At 41.3% G+C, this 20,217-nt stretch overlaps 1 protein-coding gene across 4 annotated transcripts in view; it reads left to right on the forward strand.

Moving 5' to 3' along the window:
* Positions 1 to 3,800: 3,800 nt before the first annotated feature.
* KYAT3 (kynurenine aminotransferase 3) overlaps positions 3,801 to 20,217 on the forward strand; it is a 70,114-nt gene continuing 53,697 nt past the window's right edge. For 2 of the 4 annotated variants that reach the window (XM_052637233.1, XM_052637234.1), the window contains exons 1-2: positions 3,816 to 3,829; positions 8,106 to 8,205. In XM_052637233.1, coding sequence (XP_052493193.1) covers positions 8,107 to 8,205 — 99 coding nt within the window. In that variant the 5' untranslated portion in view covers positions 3,816 to 3,829; position 8,106. Of the gene's footprint in view, positions 3,830 to 8,105; positions 8,206 to 11,926; positions 11,967 to 20,217 lie in introns of all 4 variants that reach the window. The other 2 variants (XM_052637236.1, XM_052637235.1) reach the window with 2 other exon arrangements.

The raw sequence follows: 20,217 nt of genomic DNA on the forward strand, positions 1-20,217 counted from the left end.
ACGGAGATTCGTTACATTGTACAGGAGGCAGTGATCAAAACCATCCCCAAGAAGAAGAAATGCAAAAAGTCAAAATGTTTGTCTGAGGAGGCCTTATAAAGAGTTGAGAAAAGAAGAGAAGTGAAAGGCAAAGGAGAAAAGGAAAGCTATATCTATCTCAATGCAGAGTTCCAAAGAATAGCAAGGAGAGATAAGAAAGCCTTCCTTAAATGATCAATGCAAAGAAATAGAGGAAAACAATAGAATGGGAAAGACTAGAGATCTCTCTACTTAAATCCCACTGAAATAACAATGAGGCAGTTCTGTTAAGCCATAACCCTGTAAGAGCCAAAACAAGGGGAATACAGTGACATGACAGCAAGACTAAAGATGCTAGACAGCAAATAGGCAGGTAGACATTTAGAGCAGATTAAAAAACTTGAATCCCAAAGCAGTCATAAAGAAAGTCAACAAAGCAACTATACCTACCCCCACAGAACTCTCCAAAGATTCAGGACTAAACACAGGAGGGTTATCTAAAGTCCTTTCTAACAAAGAACTAGATCCCCAGATCCCCACAGCAAGTTCATGCACCCCCAATAACTGATTCTCCTTCACTTCAGCAAGAGATTGGCAGTTTATCCTCTGAAGAGTGTAAACAGAGAAGATCCAAGTCAGGAGAAACTAGGCAGAGGTGACTGTAGTGGGAATTCCTAAATGTACTTTCACAGCCTTGGGAAATTCCACTGAAATAGCACCTGGAAAAACAGCATATATTAAGAAACTATGTTAATGATTATCTTTCATGTTTTTCTTAAGAATAATCTCCTTGTTACAAACCCCAAGGCCAGACCCAGAAGGGAGTATGACTGGGATCATGAAAGCATAGACCTTGAAACACGGGGTCAGCGTCAGGCATGAATGCTGCCTACCCACTTGCTGATCATTCCCGAGACTAGCCCAAAAGAGAACCAACCGCCTGGGGTAAAAACAAAGAGATCTGGATTATGTCAATGTAGTGTCTTGGGAAAGATAAGATTTTAAAAAAAGTCTTGCAGTCTGCAATTAGGAATCAAAGCTGGACTCAGAGTGGACTCTGCACCTCAGTCCAATAGAGGCTGCATGTCCCCTGACCCATTGTACCAGATTTCGTGTTCTGTCTTCATTCTTGTCACTCGCTCCCGGACCGTTAGGGCCATAGGTGACTGTGGAGGGTAGAGCTGACATAGAGGAGTAAGTAGATGTCAGCAGAACAAACATTGTGACCCTTAGCGCTCTCTCCCTCCTTTGCCACCACCTGAGCCCAGAAAATATCATCTCTCCCTCTAATAACCTCTACAGATCTTTCTGCTTCTGCTCTGGGCCCAACGACAAGTCTCTTCACCAAAGGAACTGGAGTGTTTATTTTAAATGTGACTAAGATTACTTTATCCCTCTGCTTAAGGTTTTCCAATGGCTATGTCAATATAAAGTAAAAACTTTCTGTGGTCTTCCTCTCCATCCTAATCTGGAATCACTTTCCCCTGGATTACTGTGTTTTAGACACACTGGCCTCTCTCCTGTTCCTCACTTGCCAAGTTTCCTTATATATCAGAGCCTTTTCAACTGCTATTTTCCTTTTCAGAATTACTTTTGGCAAGGCTGCCTCTTTATCATTCAGTCTGGTGCAAATGTTACCTTCCCAAAAAAGAAGACTTCCTCACTATCATATTTAAACCATCTGCAGTCTCCAACCCTCATTGTTTTTTTCAGAGCACTTCTCACCATCTGAAGTCAACGTATGTATTTATTTGATTATTGTCTGTTTCTTCCTCTTTAAGGTCTGAGACACTTTCTGTGACCCATTACCCCCAGAAGGCTTGGCATCTGTGCTGTCAATTCATGTATTTGTTAAATCTGAGAAAAACAAAAACCAGTCCCTCATCTGGTATGAGGGACTGAACTGAAACTTACCCTTAAGGTTTCAGTGTTGTTAGGAACTAGCCCAGGTGTTTCCCAGTAAAATATAGCAATTTGACAGAATACTAACATCAGACAGTCACTCTCCAATTATGACAAAGTGACACAACAGACAAGCTCAAGCAATAATTGCGCCTAAACTCAGATAAAACAAGGTCACTGCCAACTACCAAAACAGCAAACCTCCTCCTCTCCTGACTAGCAAAAACACTGCTTTTTATCAATTACAAAATTAGCTTTGCAATTTTCCTCCCTTCTTCTACACGAGGTTTATTATGATACCCAATTTAATGATTACCCCCACTTCCTGACAGCACCCCAAACAGCATAAATCTCTATCTCCTTGGACCCTCCCCCCAAATCACTCAATATAAGCCCAAATCCTCTAGCCCAAATCCATCTACCACTTTGTTATTGAAACAACCCACAGTTCCCCAAGATGTAAGCTCTCCCTCTTTGCAAGGAGTAATAAACCCAACCTTTTAACTACAGGTGTGTTCCTTGTGGCCTCTTAGTGGAGAGTACTGACAAACCAATGTGCCTCACAGTAGCTCACAGTTTGGGGTAGATTCCCTACTGTACACAGTAATTTCTCCACCCACCTAATCAACTTTAGAATCTCCCGGTACCTAGGTACAGAGTAGATTCCCTCAACCAAACACTATCTTTGTTCTCTCCTCTGTAGTTGAATAACAAGCTACTGCCCTTCCCAATGGAGAAGGCAATGGCAAGCAACTCCATTACTCTTGCCTGGAGAATCCCATGGACGGAGGAGCCTGGTAGGCTGCAGTCCATTGGGTCGCCAAGAGTCGGACACGACTGAGCGACTTCACTTTCACTTTTCACTTTCATATATTGGAGAAGGAAATGGCAACCCACTCAAGCGTTCTTGCCTGGAGAACCCCTGGGACGGGGGAGCCTGGTGGGCTGCCGTCTATGGGGTAGCACAGAGTCGGACACGACTGAAGCAACTTAGAAGCAGCAGCAGCCCTTCCCACTCCCTCTATCCACTCGTTTTATTAAATTAGGAAAGGAAGAAAAATCTAGTTATGAAACTCAATTCTTACCAGAACCTCTCCTTTCACTAAACACCACCTCAATAGATGAGTAATTCATGGTGTTCCTTTTTCTCTTAGCGGATTTTTCTCCTTCACCGTTAAAAGTGTCACTTTCCTTCTCAGTTTCACATCACATAACATTTTCAATTCTCTAATAGAACTCGTTTTACTGTTCAGGAAGGTAAAGTTCCTTTGTGCTTTTTTGATCAAACTCCAACCCCTACCACCACCACCACAGGTGATAAATACACCTACAAACCGTTTTGCACACTCTCTTTAGCCTTGCCTTCTCTGGCACCTTCTAATACCATTCTAACTACAGCCCTCCCCTCATCTAAGTCCCGTGGCCTCACCTCTCGCCCTTTCTTCCAAATCAACCCTTCCCTAGAATCCGCCCCAAACCAATCGGTCACATACATCCAGTTAGAGCTGTGGACCTAAATTACATACCTAATCCCGGCCTTAGACAACCCCCCGCCCCATCCCACCCCTTAACCAGATCCGCCTCTATTCAGCAGCTCAGACCTGGCTTCGCGTCTCCACCTGCCTGGTCCCGTCCCCAATCCTGGCTGTCCGCATAGCAAATCGCGTCCGAATCCAAGCCCCACAGACAATCCAGATCACATCGCAGCGAAGCTCCATCTTGCCGGCTTAGTCTCCTCTGACATTTCGCCGCCCACTTCTTCACCCCCGCCCCTACTCAATTGCATCCAGTCCGCGACTCCAGTCAATCTCCGTTCTGGCTCCGCCCCTAAGCTCGAATCCCGCCCCATCAGGCTCTCGAGCCCTCGCGGGACTTGAGCTCCGGGAAGCGAGGTGTTGGCGCGAGAAAGGTCAGTGTGGCGCTAGAAGGGTACTCAGTGGGTGATGGTTGCCGTTTTGGCTCAGAATCACGGGGAGCGAGATGAGGCGGGAGACCGGTTAGAGTGCGCTGCCGGGCCGCGCGACTGGCGAGGTTGGAGGAAGAGCAGGGGTTGGATTTCCTTCAGGATTCGGACTCGCCTTCCCGAGCTGGGGCGGGAGCTCGGACTTGGGCCTCTTGACTCCGGGCTTCGGGGGACAGCGGGCCAGGTAGCAAAGGTCAGCGCTGGAGTTTCAGAGTTCGCTACGGAGAGGAAATGGCACCGAAGTGCTGGCTTTCTAGAGTGGGACCCCGGGACTCCGGTCCTCGTCTGCCCTTTTTGCGCTTTATTTTGCAGTTTGGATGTTTTGTAAACGGTTTAGGAAGCTGATACCGACTTCAGTTGATCCGTAACCGAGATTCTCAATAAAAAAGGAAACACAGGCTGCTAGCTTACCACATATGACTCTAGTGGAACCCATGGTTTTTAGATAAAAGAAAAGCGGTCCAATCTGGTGCTTTTGGAGCCCCCCGCCGAGTACGGTCTTGCCGGCGCGCGTCTCCTTCACCTCTGCCTGAGCCGGGCAGCAGGCTCCTACCACACCCGGCTACACACCCACCGTTACTAACTCACGTGGGCCTAGAACCGAACTCCTGCCAGCTTAAACCAAGCACCATATTACTGCCCTCTGCAAAAGTTTATAATGACTAGAATTCCGTTTTCACAAAACAGCTTTCAACAATTTCAGGCTCATGTCTCCTGTCTTATACCTGCTCTGTATGGCTGATTTTTCCATTCTTGGTTCAGGCTTTGAGGTTTATTATTCCCACTGTACTTTCCCGGACAGTACCTTATTCACTCACCTCCTACTTTCCCTCTGTGTATCAGTAAGCCTTAGAAACATTCTAGAAGTGGACTAACAGGCAGAGCAAGAAGTGGAAATAAACAGACTCTTAACCTGTTTTGTACATTAATTAGCACTAGCTCTTTTGGCAGGCATACATTAATCTTCCTTGAGCTTGCAGTTAACCTGAACATTCAGGACTTGTGAAATTCGCTGCATCTCTTCCTGTCTCTACTCCCCAGTATGTAAAGTGGTTACAAATTCATCATTTGGATTTTAAGCCCAGAGCTTCAAACTTTTTACCATTCATTTGGATTGCTTTACTCACCTTTTGGCTCTGGATTCTGTAACAATTCATCAGCCTTCTCAACTTCAGGTCACTTGCAGATGCACCACACATACCTTCACTATCTTCATTTTAAACAGTCTACACCAAAGATAAAAAATAATTAAAATTTCTATTGATCATGCCTACATTACAGTGGAATTTATCTTATGTATAATAGGTCATACTCATGTTTACTAGATGACACTGATTCACAATTTCCTGATTTTCTTCACAGAGCATCATTTTTATGTATAAGTGAGAAAAAAAAACCAGTGAAATGTTTAAAATTAAAAGCCATATGGCTTTTAATTTTTTATTTTTAAATAAAAATAACCTTTTTATTTTTTCCAACTTTTCAGTGATACCTCAGGTGTTTTTATTAGTGAATATGCATAGGGAAAGTTAATTGCTTTAAAGTGCTGCTCAAAAAGTGTTTGTTTAAAGTACGAAAGAAATAAATCTTAGAGATTCTGAATATGTCTCTGTTAGCCTACTTAGATTTCTTTGGAGCCAATTTTTCACCGATGCTCCCACGATTCCTTCTACAATGAAATTACCTAGTGAGAGTAATGAATGAGAAGAAAATCAGGCCTGTATCTGGGCACTGAGGAATTTCGTCATTGAGGGAGGAAAATGAGAGATTGTAGTGTGTCAAAAGCCAAGGGAACATGGTGCTTCTGGGAGGAGATAGGGCTTAACCAGCAGATATAAAGCTGCAGAGAACTCAAGAAAAGTAAGAATTTCGCAATGTCCACTGAATTTAACAATATGAAGGTCAAAATTCACTTGGGCCAGAGCTGCCTCTGTGGAGTAATCAGTACAAACATTAGATTGCCCTGGGCTAAGAAGTATAGATTCGGGGAAAGGGACAGTCAATAAAATTATATCTTTTTAACTAGGAAAGACGAATATATAGAAGAAAATGGTAATAATCAATGGAGCAAGGGAGAGAAATAGCATCCAAGTCATGGGAGGAGAGACTGTTCTTTTGTGGCAGGATCACTTTATTATCATAGGAAGAAAAAAGGAATTTTTTCAGTTTAGTTTTTTTAGAGGTGGGCAAGTTGAAAAAATTCCCACCCGATGGCTTCTGTTTTCTCTCTGATAGGAAACATGGTCATCTGCTTAGACTAAAGAGGGTTATCTGTTAGAGGAGTGTTGGAAAAATTAAAATAATCATTTTGTACTATGGGAGAGAAATATTGCCTGTTCTTTTAATGGCTTTTGACTGAGGCCGAGAATTAAATTGACATAAGACAGATTAACAGGAGAAAAGCACACATTTAGTTTAAGTTCTATGTGACACAGACACTTTTGTGAGAAAATGAAGACCCAAAGAAGTGGCAAAACCAAATGCTTTTAAGGCAGGTTGAACAAAGAGAGACCATTGTGGAAAAGTAACCAAAAAATATGGAGCAATTTAAAGGAAGATAAGAATTATTTTAACTAGATCTGTTTATACAGATTTCTCTCAGCTTTAACTCTCTTAAGAATGTCTCTCTCCCCACCACCTCCACCCCCACCCCTACCCCTATTAATGACCCAAGAATAGGCATTTCTAGATTTAAGAAAACTTTGACTTGAAAGAGATTTCCCTGGTAGCTCAGATGGTAAAGCGTCTGCCTACAATGTGGGAGACCCGGGTTTGATCCCTGGGTCAGCAAAGTTCCCCTGAGAAGGAAATTGCAACCCACTCCAGTACTCTTGCCTGGAAAATCCCATGGATGGAGGAGCCTGATAGGCTACAGTCCGTGGAATCCTAAAGAGTTGGACACGACTGAGCGACTTCACTTTTCTTTCTTTTTTGACTTGAAAGAAACATAATAAGTCGTTATTTACAAAGGAACCACTATTTTATAAAAGGACTCATTATAACTAGTTCTCTTAAATCATTAATTTATAAGGTGATTTTATGTATTTATTCATTTGACACATTTATTTATAATATGCCTCCTGTGTACCAGAGAAGTGAACTAAACACACCAGGCCCCTACTCAGGGCACTTACATTAAATTACCAAATGAGTGAGTTGTCAGCCAAACAAAGTGCTTTGCAGAGTTAACCTCGGCTCATGTGGTGTAGAATGGCTAGGAGGCTGTCATTTAAGCTGAGATTTTGTTGACAAGGTCAAGATTTTCTATTTTACTTTTTTAGAAACATCAAATATGTTAATTTTCACATCTAAAGCTTTCTGTAGCCTTCAAAGTTTGGTAAATTAAGGAGATTCATAATTAGTTTCAGTAGTTGGTTTGAATCCATTAAGTATGTCTTTTTTAAAAAAAAAAAAAAAAGCTTGATTATTAGATATAAAGGAAATACCCTCCACTGATAGAACATTGTTGAAGTAAAACCTTATGGGAAGTTTCTACTGCCCTGAATTCTTTCACTTGTAAGTGGCAGTATGATAAGAGAAGTCCATTTTGCTTTGATCGCCTTCTATTGATCCATGGTGATAATAATTTCCTTATAGGTAGAGAAATAATTCAGAATCAGGTAGAGAAGTAATTCAGAATGCATGCCTGCTAGGTAGCTGGAATCTCTTAATGGGGCGTGCTAATTATAGAATTGTTGAGGGAAGTACCATCTGAATAAGTAAGGGAAGATTCATTCATATAATCTTTTTATTTCTCAAGGATCTACTATAGTCCTTTTCAAACAGCTTTCTAAATAACCTGCTTTTAACAACATTAATTTACTGTTACGAATTGTACTTTTACTAGTGACTTCTCCAGATAATTCTGAGTTTCAGTAGTTCTTAGATTGAAACATTCTGGATTTCAATGGCTGCTAGAAATGGAACTTTTACTTCCTGGAGTTTAATGCTCTAGACTAAAGTAGGAGTTTATTTTTAAAATTCATCATATCCTTACAGATCTAGTTTAAAATGACACGTGTATAAATTTGCATAAGGAAGTGTTCTATTGGAATAATTAGAACATTTCTCGTGATGAGAGATTATATCATAGAAAGAAAACTCAGCTATAGAAAAAGTTAATTTCTGTTTTATACCAGGTTGTGGTCTGTTGGGTAGCTGTGTTTAATAGTGGTATAAGTATACATTTACTCCCTTTAAATTTTTGTCTTTTATTCCGTAGCATGTTTTTGGCCTGGGGGAGACTCTGCACCCTTAGCTGTAGACCTAAATTCCTGAAGACAGTTTGGGCTTCAAAAATCCTTGGACTCTCTACTTCTGCTGTAGGTATTGCTTAATCACTTATAGAAATAAAATTGCACATATTCTACAGTATTTGAAAAAGACAATTATTCATGGCTATTTTGTAATTATTTTATTAAAATGAGTATTTATGTTATATAAGCTGAAATGATCTCTTGTCATTAGCCAGAAATGACTTCCACTGCTTGCCTGTCTATATGTCAGGCATCAGTTCAGTTTAGTCGCTCAGTCGTGTCCGACTCTTTGCGACTCCGTGGACTGCAGCACGCCAGGCTTCCCTATCCATCACCGACTCCCGGAGTTTACCCCAACTTGGGTCGGTGATGCCATCCAACCATCTCATCCTCTGTCGTCCCCTTCTCCTCCTGCCTTCAATCTTTCCCAGCATCAGGGTCTTTTCCAGTGAGTCAACTCTTCGCATCAGGTGGCCAAAGTATTGGAGTTTCAGCTTCAACATCAGTCCTTCCAATGAACACCCAGGACTGATCTCCTTTAGGATGGACTGGTTGGATCTCCTTGCAGTCCCAGGGACTCTCAAGAGTCTTTCCCAACACCACAGTTCAAAAGCATCAGTTCTTCACCACTCAGCTTTCTTTATAGTCTAACTCTCACATCTATACATGACCACTGAAAAACCATAGCCTTGTCAGGCATAGTGCATTTTTTTTTTTAAAACAGGTTTTATTCCATTATAGATTATTATGAGATAATTGGGTATAATTCCCTGTGCTATACAGCAAATCCTTATTGCTTAGCTATTTTCTGTATAGTGGTTTCTGTCTGTTAATGACTCACTCATTTCACCCCACCCGCTTTGATAACCACAAGTTTGTTTTTAGATTAATTAGTTTTTAGATTCCACATATAAGTGCTATCATATAGTATTTGTTTCCTCTGTCTGATTTACTTTACTAAGCATAATATTCTTTAGGTCCATCCACATTGTTGCAAACGTTGGTATTTCATTCTTTTTTATAGAGAGTTATATTCCTCTGTATATATACCACATCTTCTTAAGCCAGTCATCTGTTGATGGTGCTTGGTTGCCATCCATGTCTTGGCTGTTATAAATAGTGATACTATGAACATTGAGGAGCATGCATCCTTTTGAATTAGAGGTGTTTCCCGCTCCCCCAGCCCCCCCACACATACACAGGTATATACCCAGGAGTGGAATTGCTGGATCATATAGTAGTTTTATTTTTGATTTTTAAGGAACCTCCACACTGTTTTCCATACTGGCTGTACCTATTTACATTTCTACCAGCAGGGTATAAAGATGCCTTTTTCTACACATTTATTATGTATTGACTTTTTTGATAATAGCCCTTCTGATCACTATGAGTTGATAGCTCATTGTGCTTTTGTTTTACATTTTTCTGTTAGCTAGTGATGTTGAGCATCTCTTTATGTGCCTAGTAGCCATCTCTCTATATGTCTTTTTTGGAAAAATATCTATTCAGGTCTTTTGCCCATTTTTTGATTAGGTTTTTGTTTCTTTGATATTGAGTTGTGTGAGCTGGTTGTATATTTTGGGTGTTAACTCCTTGTTGGTTGCATCATTTGCAACTGTCTTTTCCCATTCTGTAGGTTGTCTTTTCATTTCATTAATGGTTTCTGTTGCTGTGCAAAAACTTAATTTTGACTAGGTCCCATTTGTTAATTTTTTCCTTTATTTCTTTTGCCTTGGGAGACTAAGAAAATATTGCTCTGACTTATGTCAAAGACTGTTTTACATATGTTCTCTTCTGAGTATTTTATGGTATCATGTCTTCCATTTAGGTCTTTAAGCCATTTTGAGTTTGTTTTGTATATGGTATGAGAGAATGTTCTAATCTCATTATTTCACATGTGGCTGTCCACTTTTCCCAGCACCACTTATTGAAGAGATTGTCTTTTCTCCATGTATGATCTGGTCTCCTTATGTAGGTTAGCTGACCAAAGCTGAGTGGGTTATTTCTGGACTCTCTAGTTTCTTCCTTTAACCTATATATCTGTTTTTGTATCAAAACCACACTGTTTTGCTTACTGTAGCTTTCTAGTACAGTCTGAAGTTAGCAGAGTTATACCTGCAGCTTTTCTTTCTAGATTGTGTTGTCAATTTTGGATCTTTTGTAGTCTCTTGTAAATTTAAGATTATTTGTTCTAGTTCTATGAAAAATGTCATGTGTATTTTAATAGAAATTCTGTAGATTGCTTTGGGTACTATGGCCACTTTAAGAATATTAATTATTCCATTCTAAGAGGTCATGTCATCTACAACTATTGACAAATTGACCTCTTCCCTTCCAATTTTTTATTTTATTTTTCTTGTCTGACTGCTGTGTCAATGACTTTCAATACTATGTTAAATAAAAGCAGTGAGAGTGGGCATCCTTGTCTTGTTCCTAAATTTAGCAGGAATGCTTTCAGCTATTCAGTGTTGAATATTACATTGGTTTGACATAAATGACCTGTATTATGTTGAGATATGTACCCTTTATACCCACTTTAAGAAGAGTGTTTATCATGGATGCATGTTGTGTTTTGTCAAATGCTTTTTCTGCAGCTATTGAGAATACATGTGGTTTCTATGTTTCCTTTTGTTGAAATGATGTATCACATTGATTTGTATGTGTTGAATTATCCATGTAACACTGGAATAAATCCAACTTGATCATGATGTGTGATCCTTTTTATGTATTATTGGATTCTGTTTGCTAGTATTTTGTTGAGGATTTTTGCCTCTGTATTCATCAAGGATACTGGCCTGTAATAGTTTTCTTGTTTTGTTAGTGACTGTCTGGTTTTGGTATCAGAGTGGCATTGTAGAGTAAACTTGGGAGTTTTCCCTCTTCCTTCCTTTTTTTTTTGAATACTTTGAAAAGAGTAAGTTCTTTATTTGATTGGTAGAATTTTCCCCTGAAGCCATCAGTTCTTAGACTTGTTTGAGGGGCGTTCTTTTTCCTTTTTAATGTAATTTATTTTTGGCTGTGCTGGGTCTTTATGGCTACATGCAGTTTTGCTCTCGTTGCAGTGAGCAGGGGCTACCTTCTAGTTGTGATTCAACGGCTTCTCATTGTGGCGGCCTCTCTTGTTTCAGAGCATAGACTCTAGAGCACCCGGACTTCAGTAGTTGTGGTTCCTGAGCTCTGGAGCACAGGCTCAGTAGTTGTGGCACATGGACTTAGTTGTTCTGCAGCATGTGGGATCTTCCCAGAACAGAGATCGAATCCTTGTATCCTGCATTGACAGGTGGATTCTCTACCACTGAGCCACAGAGGAACAAAGGGAATTTTGTTTATTACAGATTCTCTTTCACTTCTAGTGATTGGTCTGGTTAATTCTTTTTGACTCAGTCTTGGCAAGCCATATGGGTCTAGAAATGGGTCCATTTTTTCTAAGTTGTCCAATTTGTTGGCATATAACCATTCATAGTATTCTCTTTTGATTTTTTTTTTTAATCTCTGTGGTATTGAGATTTCCTGTCTTTGATTTTGTGTTTTATTTGGGTCCTCTGCCTGCTGATGGACATGAGTTTGAGCAAGCTCTGGTAATTGGTGATGGACAGGGAAGCCTGGCATGCTACAGTCCATGGGGTTGCAAAGAGTCGGACACAACTGAGCAACTGAACTGAACTACCTGTTGATAATCTTATAGGTGTTCCCTTGTGCATGATTCTTTGTTTTTCCCTTGCTGCCTTTTGATTCTCTCTTTCGCTTTTGCCATTTTAATTATCTATCTTACTGTGTGTCTGTCTAGGTTCAACTTGGTGGGGACTCTCTGTGCTTCCTGTACCTGGGTATGTTTCCTTCTTTAGGGTTGGAAATTTTTCTGCCATACTTCCTTATAATACATTTTGATCCCCTTCTGTCTTTCTTCACCTTCTAGAACTCCTGTTATACAAAGGTTGGCACACTTTATATTTTATTAATCTTGTATGTTGCTTTCTTTTTTTTATTTTTTGTTTTTCTGTTTGTTGTTTGATTGGGTGATTTATTCTATCTTCCAGATCATTTCTTCTATGTAATTTAAGACAGCCATTCATTGCTTCTAGAGTGCTTTTTATCTCAGAAATTCAATTACCTATTTTTGATTGGGTCTTCTTTATAGGTTCTATTGTTCTTTGGTGAAATAATCTATGTTTAGACCAATTCTCTTTCTTAATTCAGTTAGCATTCTTATTATTAACTCTTTAAATTCAGTGTCTGGTAGACCGACTATCAGGCTTCCCAGATGGCCCAGTGATAAAGACTCTGCCTGTCAATGCCAGAGATACAAGAGACACAGGTTTGATTGCCATGTGGCAAAGATCTCCAGGATAGGAACTGGCAACTGAAAATTCTGTGAACAGAGGCACTGGTGAGCTACAGTCCATGGGATTGCAAAGAGTCAAATGTGACTAATCGACTGAGAACACACACACAATTATCTGTTTCATTATTTATTCTTTCAAGGAATTCTCTTCCTCTTTTAACTGGGAGAATTTCCTCTACCTTTTCATTTTACTGAACTTTCTCTGTCTCTGTGAACTGAAATGGTTATCTGTTGGTCCTGTAGGGGTGTTTTCATGTTGGAGCAACCCTGTGTAGACTGTCTTTGGTGCAGGGGCTGGTTTTGATGTGGATATCAGGTCTCTCCTCCAGGTGTGCTGGCCTCTATCTCCTTGTTAGGGATTGTGGTTGATGTATCTAAAGCCTGTGCAGTGTGTGACACAGGACTTCCTGTTGCTCTGCAGCTTTGCCACCCTGTCAGGGGCAGGGTCTGCTCCCTAGTTGTTGGAGTAGAAGCCCTGAGGTTTGGGCTCAGTCAGACTCCATTCCCCGGAGTATGTGCCCTGCCCTAAAGGAGGGGATTGCTGGAGAAAGTGAGGCCTTCTGTGTACTCAGAGAAGTCTGGCGGGCCTCCTGAATAGATATCTGCGGCTCCAGTGTCCATTCCCCCTTGTGATCATCACTGATCTAGTGCAAGGCTGTGGCATGGAGTGGGCAAGCCAGGCACTAACTTGACTGGGACTGGGGTCAAGGCATTGTGGCTGTAGGAAATGAAGTGACGATGCTGCCACCAGAGACCTGGGCTGCCTCTGTGGCAGTCTTCTCCTGGGACCTGTCTGCCCCACATCCAGTGCTGAGTTCTGGTATGGTGGGCAGGGCTGGTATGCTCACGTGGCTAGGAAAGGGACCCCAGCATGCTGGTCACATTGATTCCCAGGTGCTGCAGGAGTAAATGCTAACAAGGGCCACCATTCCAGTCGGACCATACCCCAGGCCCTTACACCATCTATGTCCCTAAGTAAAGTCTTCTCCCAGGACCTATCTGTCCCATATACAGTGCTAAGCTCTGATGTGGAGTGGATGGGGCTGAGGTCTTCTTCCTGCTTGGTTTAGCAAATGTCGGGAGCCAGCAGCCACCAGTGCAGAAGTCTCTTTGCCCTGCTTATTGGCAGGTCGCCACCATATACTCTTCATGGGTAGAGTCTAGGCTTCTCCAGCCCTTCTGTCTGTTTCAACAATTCTCCCTGTAGCCAGGGGGCTTGTCTCCTCCATGTAAGATCCTGAGACTGGGACACCCAGCCTGTGACTCAACATGCTTGCTCCGCTGGGTAAAAGTTCTCTCAGATTGTTCAGATCCCTCACTGTCGCAGAGCTCCCAACCCTAAGCTTTTTTTCCATCCTACCCCATTAGATGGAAATCTTTCTTACAGCTTTGGCTGTATAGGTGTTGGTTGTTTTGTCAGTTTCCAGTTAGTCTTCCATGAGAATGTCCCACGTTTGGATGTATTTTTGATGTATTTGTTAGGGGAGTTGAGCTTCATGTCATCTTGATCCAGTCCCTTTATTATTTCACTTTATATTTACAAAATTCTTCACGTTATGATTTACTATAATCCTTTTTACATATGGAAGCTTAAATAGGTTTAGTATCTTGCCCAAGGTCAAAATACCACATTTACCCCTTTCTAGCTCTGGCATGCATTCTAAACGTCTGGCTCCGTCTGCTCAAGAAAGGATGTAACTAGTGACTGTAAGTGCAGGCCCCATGACTTCCAATTGTAGGAAATACAGTGGATTGAGGACCAGATTATATGGCGAATTGGAAAAGCAAACAAACCCAAGATGTGGGTCGTATCCACAGATTTGATTCCTAACTTGGTTTCTTCAACAAGTCAGTAGCATGGGGAAAAAGTGGGGGTGGGTAGTATTTCAGAGGGACTGCTCTGAGATGCAGAGAAGGCAATGGCACCCTACTCCAGTACTCTTGCCTTAAAAATCCCATGGACGGAGGAGCCTGGTGGGCTGCAGTCCATGGGGTCGCTAAGAGTCGGACATGACTGAGCGACTTCACTTTCACTTTTCACTTTCATGCACTGGAGAAGGAAATGGCAACCCACTCCAGTGTTCTTGCCTAGAGAGTCCCAGAGACAGCTGAGCCTGGTGGGCTGCCGTATACGGCGGGGTCGCACAGAGTTGGACAAGACTGAAGCGACTTTGCAGTAGCAGCAGCAGCTCTGAGATGAAAAGAACATTAAAAAGCACAACCACCAGAATGATGTATGGACCTTGTTTAGGGACTTGATCCAATCAACAGAAATGTAAAGAGATATTTTTAAAGACATTTAGAGAAATATGATGGTGGATTGGGTATTAGATGATATTAAGGAATTACTGTTAGTGTGATGGTGACATTGAAGTTATACAAGAGAATATCAATATTTTTATATATATATGCCGAAGGAAAGGAAAAGGAGGAAAAACTTTCAGTTTTTCCATTACAGGAACATTCTGTAATTTTCCTATGCCATCTAGTGGCAAAATAATGTAATTTGTCTGCTTCTTTAAATTGAGAGCCAAAGTTTAATATCTGTGAGATAATTCTGTTAGTGTCTGCTTACTTGGGCAGCATTTTGTCCAAAGGGAGAAAGAGAACATGGTTTAACAATATCCTGGCAGCTCTTTTTTTTTTAATTTTAAAAAATTTTAATAAACTGTATGTTTTAGAGCATTATAGTGAAGTGAGTGAAAGTTGCTCAGTCATGTCTGACTCTTTGCAACCCCATGGATATAGTCCATGGAATTCTCCCGGCCAGCATACTAGAGTAGGTAGCCGTTCCCTTTTCCAGGGGATCTTCCCAACCCAGGGATCGAACCCATGTCTCCCACATTGCAGGTGGATTCTTTACCAGCTGAGCCACCAGGGAAGCCTTTAGAGCTTCAGATCAAAATTGAGCAGTACAGAGCTCCCGTGTATCCCCTGGCCGGACACATGCATAGCCTCCTCTACATCAACATCCCTCACCTGAGTGGTGTATTAGCTACAAACATTGAAACTACCTTGATACATTATGTTCACCCAAAGTCCGTAATTTACATTAGGGTTCACTCTTGGCGTTGTGCCTTCTGTGTGTTTTGACAAATGTATAATTACATGAATCCATTTTTACAGTATAACACAGACAAGTTTCACTGCCCTAAAAATCCTCTGTCTTCTACCTGTTTGTCCCTCCTTCCCTCTTAAGTTCTCTAAACCACTAATCCTTTTGCTGTCTGATTTTGCCTTTTCCAAAATGTATACATTTGTGATCATAACACATGTGGCTTTTTCAAATTGGCTCCTTTCACTTAGCAATATACATTTTCCTCACTGTCTTTTTCTTTGCATGATGACTCATTTCTTTTTTGCATGGAAGAGTATTCCATTATTTGGGTGTACCACAACTGATCCATTCATGTATCCTGGTTGCTTCCAAGTTTTAGAAATTATGAATAAAGATGCTATAAACATCAGTGTTTAAGATTTTATATGAACTTAATTTTTCAACTCCTTTAGGTAAATACCAAGGAGAGTGATTGCTAGATTGTATGGTAAGAGTATCTTTAGTTGTCTAAGAAACTGCCCTGTCAACTTTCTAAAATCAGCTTTATAATGGCACAGTAAACCATAGAGTATGCTGCTGCTGCTGCTGCTGCTAAGTCGCTTCAGTTGTGTCCGACTCTGTGCGACCCCATAGATGGCAGCCCACCAGGCTCTGCCGTCCCTGGGATTCTCCAGGCAAGAACACTGGAGTGGGTTGCCATTTCCTTCTCCAATGCAGGAAAGTGAAAAGTGAAAGTGAAGTTGCTCAGTCGTGCCCGACTCTTAGCGACCCCATGGACTGCAGCCCACCAGGCTCCTCAGTCCACGGGACTTTCCAGGCAAGAGTACTGGAGTGGGTTGCCACTGCCTTCTCCGACCATAGAGTATACAACTCAATAATTATTTTTAAATGTATATACCATAAAACCACTGCCGCATCAGCATATAGAATATTTCCATCACCCCTGAAAGATGCTTCATGTTCCTTCACAGTTCATTTGTCACTGCTAATTTGCTCTTTGTCACCATAGATTATTTTGCTTTTTAAAAATTATTATTTTATCTAAGTGGATCATGTATTATATACTCATTTGTGTATGGGTTCTTTCACATGCATAGTGATTTTAAAGTGACCCATGTTGTTGTTTTTTGAGCTCATTCTTTTTTATTGCTGAAAAGAATCCTATTGTATGGATGTATTGTTTGTTTAACCATTCATTCACTTGTTGATGGACTTTTGTATTATTTCCAGGTTTTAGCTATTTTGAGTAAAGTTATTGTGAACATTGAGTACATGTGATTGTGTGGACATAGGTTTTCATTTCTCTTGTTTAAATACCTAAGAGTAGAATCACTGGGTTGTGTGGTAGATTTATGTTTGTTTTTAAAGTAAGTGTTAAGCAGTTTTCCAAAGTGGTTGTATCATTTCAGATTTCTTCCAGGGTTGTACAAGAGTTCTAGCTGCCTCACATCCTTGTCAACATACAGTATCTATAATTTTAGCCATTTTGTTGGGTATCTAGTGGAAGCTCATCGTGATTTTAATTTGCATTTCCCTGATGACTGATGATGTTGAGCATCTTTATATATGCCTTTTGGCCTTTCATATGCCTTTTGTGAAGTGACTGTCAGAATTTTTGCCCTTTCTCAACTGGATTGTTTGCTTTCTTATTGCATTGTGTATTCTTAATGTGTATTTATGTACTCTAAATAAAAGTCTTCTGTAAAATAACATGTTGCAAACACTTTAATTTTATGACTTACCTGGCAACTATTTAAGAGGTATTTGAGCCTACTGAAAGATATTATAGGGGAGGGGAAAAATAAACTTTTTCCTCTATTCTAGGCTTTCTGACTGAGGCCCTAAGAATTAGACTGAAAAGAAAGATTAAAACAAGAGTAAAAGAAAAACTGTTCATCATGCATGTTGTGTATACACACAGGAGAACTCAAGTGAGATTAGTACCTCAGAGGAGTCATTAGAAATTGAGCTTATAAATAACATCTTAACAAAGAACAGTAGATTTGTAGAGAAGGGACTTAACAAAGGAAAAAGAGTGTAGGAATGAAAACAGGGGTTGTATTAACGAGGTTTGTCTTGTAGAGTCTGGTGCTGTCTCAGCTGATGAGTCCACAATTATCTCTGGTGATTAAGAATTGTCCTGTTCACCCAGGTGGAAGGGGGAGGGCAAACGTGTTCTTCTGTGTGCATGCTCAGTCACTTCAGACTCTTGGTGGCCCTTTGGACTGTAACCCTCGAGGCTCCTCTCTTCACGGGATTTCCCAGGCAAGTCAAGCAATAATAATAAACATTTTAAGTGATCACCATATGCTTTACGTGATATCTCATTTAATCCGTGTAACAACTGTATATTGTTAGCACTGTTTTGTTTTCTCCAATTTACTGGTAAGAATATGCAGCCTTGGAGAGTTTGGTAATTTTCTTTAGTCACACTGTCAGTGTCTTCGATCATTGTACTGTATATTCCCAAGCAAAATTATTGATAACTCAATAAATATATTTTACCGAGAATCTAAGATTTGAATATAAATATATAGATACATATACAGATATACGTGTACTTTTTTCTTTCTTCTTCACTCGCTCAGTCGTGTCCGACTCTTTGCAACCCCGTGGACTGTAGCCTGCCAGGCTCATATGTCCATGGGATTCTCCAGGCAGGAATACTGGAGTGGGTTGCCATTTCCTTCTCTAGGGCATCTTCCTGACCCAGGGATTGAACCCAGGTCTCCCATATTGCAGGTAGACGCTTTAACCTCTAAGCCACCAGGGAAATCCCTGGGCAACCTGAAAGATAACACATGAGACACAGTTCAGGTTCTAAAAGAAAACCTGAGAACAGACGTTACACATGTGCCATAGAAATTGTGATGAGGAGAGAGGTCAGAGGGAGAATAGAGGAAGGAAAGGTTACTTAGAATCTGAGAACATTGCTTAGATGTTCAATCTTAGGTATGTCTCGTCAGGTATAACAATTACCGCAAACTTGATTGTATTACAGTGACAGTTACTCTCACAGTTCTAGGCTCCAGAATCCAAGATCAGGATCCACTGAGCCAAGATTAAGCTACCACCAGGACTACAGTCCCCCAACCCCCTAGAGAGAGTCCATTCCTAGCCTCTTCCAGCTTCTGATACCTGCTGTAACTCCTTGTCTTATGGCCACATCACCCTAATCTTCATGGCCGGCATCTCCAAATAAGTCTCTGATCATCTTTACATGGCCTTCTCTGTGTGTGTATAACCTACCTCTGCCTCCTCTTATAAGGACACCTGTGATTAAATTTAGGGCCCACCTGGATAATCCAAAATTGTCTCCCCATCTCAAGATACTTAATTGAATCACATCTGCAAGGATATAAGGATGTATCACCTTATAAGGTACCATTCACAGATTTCAAGGATTAGGATGCAGATGTCTTTGGGAAGGTCGTTTCTGAGCCAAGCATAGTGGGGATTATGGAGTAGATCATCTCCAACAGAGGAAAGAACTTGATTGAAAGCAAGTGAAAAGAAACACACTGAAGATAATTAGATAGTGACATCAGGTCCTGTGCTCTTGCATCACTGTATGAAACAGCAGGGCAGGGGGAGAGAAGGCTGGAAGGGATTCAGTTCAGTTCAGTTCAGTCGCTCAGTCATGTCCGATTCTTTGTGACCCCATGAATTGCAGCACGCCAGGCCTCCCTGTCCATCACCAACACCCGGAGTTCATTCAGACTCACGTCCATCGAGTCAGTGATGCCATCCAGCCATCTCATCCTCTGTCGCCCCCTTCTCCTCCTGCCCCCAACTCCTCCCATCATCAGAGTCTTTTCCAATGAGTCAACTCTTCGCATGAGGTAGCCAAAGTACTGGAGTTTCAGCTTTAGCATCATTCCTTCCAAAGAAATCCCAGGGCTGATCTCCTTCAGAATGGACTGGTTGGATCTCTTTGCAGTCCAAGGGACTCTCAAGAGTCTTCTCCAACACCACAGTTCAAAAGCATCAATTCTTTGGCACTCTGCCTTCTTCACAGTCCAACTCTCACATCCATCCATGACCACAGGAAAAACCATAGCCTTGACTAGACGGACCTTAGCTGGCAAAGTAATGTCTCTGCTTTTGAATATGCCATCTAGGTTGGTCATAACTTTTCTTCCAAGGAGTAAGCATCTTTTAATTTCATGGCTGCAGTCACCATATGCAATGATTTTGGAGTCCCCCCAAAATAAAATCTGACACTGTTTCCACTGTTTCCCCATCTATTTCCCATGAAGTGGTGGGACCAGATGCCATGATCTTCATTTTCTGAATGTTGAGCTTTAAGCCCACTTTTTCACTCTCCACTTTCACTTTCATCAAGAGGCTTTTTAGTTCCTCCTCACTTTTCCGCCATAAGGGTGTTGTCATCTGCATATTTGAGGCTATTGCTATTTCTCCCAGCAATCTTGATTCCAGCTTGTATTTCTTCCAGTCCAGCGTTTCTCATGATGTACTCTGCATATAGGGTCTTGAATTCCAGGTTGGAATGTGAGGTACATTCCGTGGACTGAGGAGAGTCTCTGGAGATTTTATAACAAGCTAGTGGCATCCCCCCCCTTGGAGAAGGCAATGGCACCCCACTTCAGTACTCTTGCCTGGAAAATCCCATGGACAGAGGAGCCTGGTAGGCTGCGGTCCATGAGGTCGCTAAGAG

The sequence above is a fragment of the Budorcas taxicolor genome, chromosome 3 (assembly GCF_023091745.1).
Source record: "Budorcas taxicolor isolate Tak-1 chromosome 3, Takin1.1, whole genome shotgun sequence".
Classification (NCBI taxonomy): domain Eukaryota; kingdom Metazoa; phylum Chordata; class Mammalia; order Artiodactyla; family Bovidae; genus Budorcas; species Budorcas taxicolor.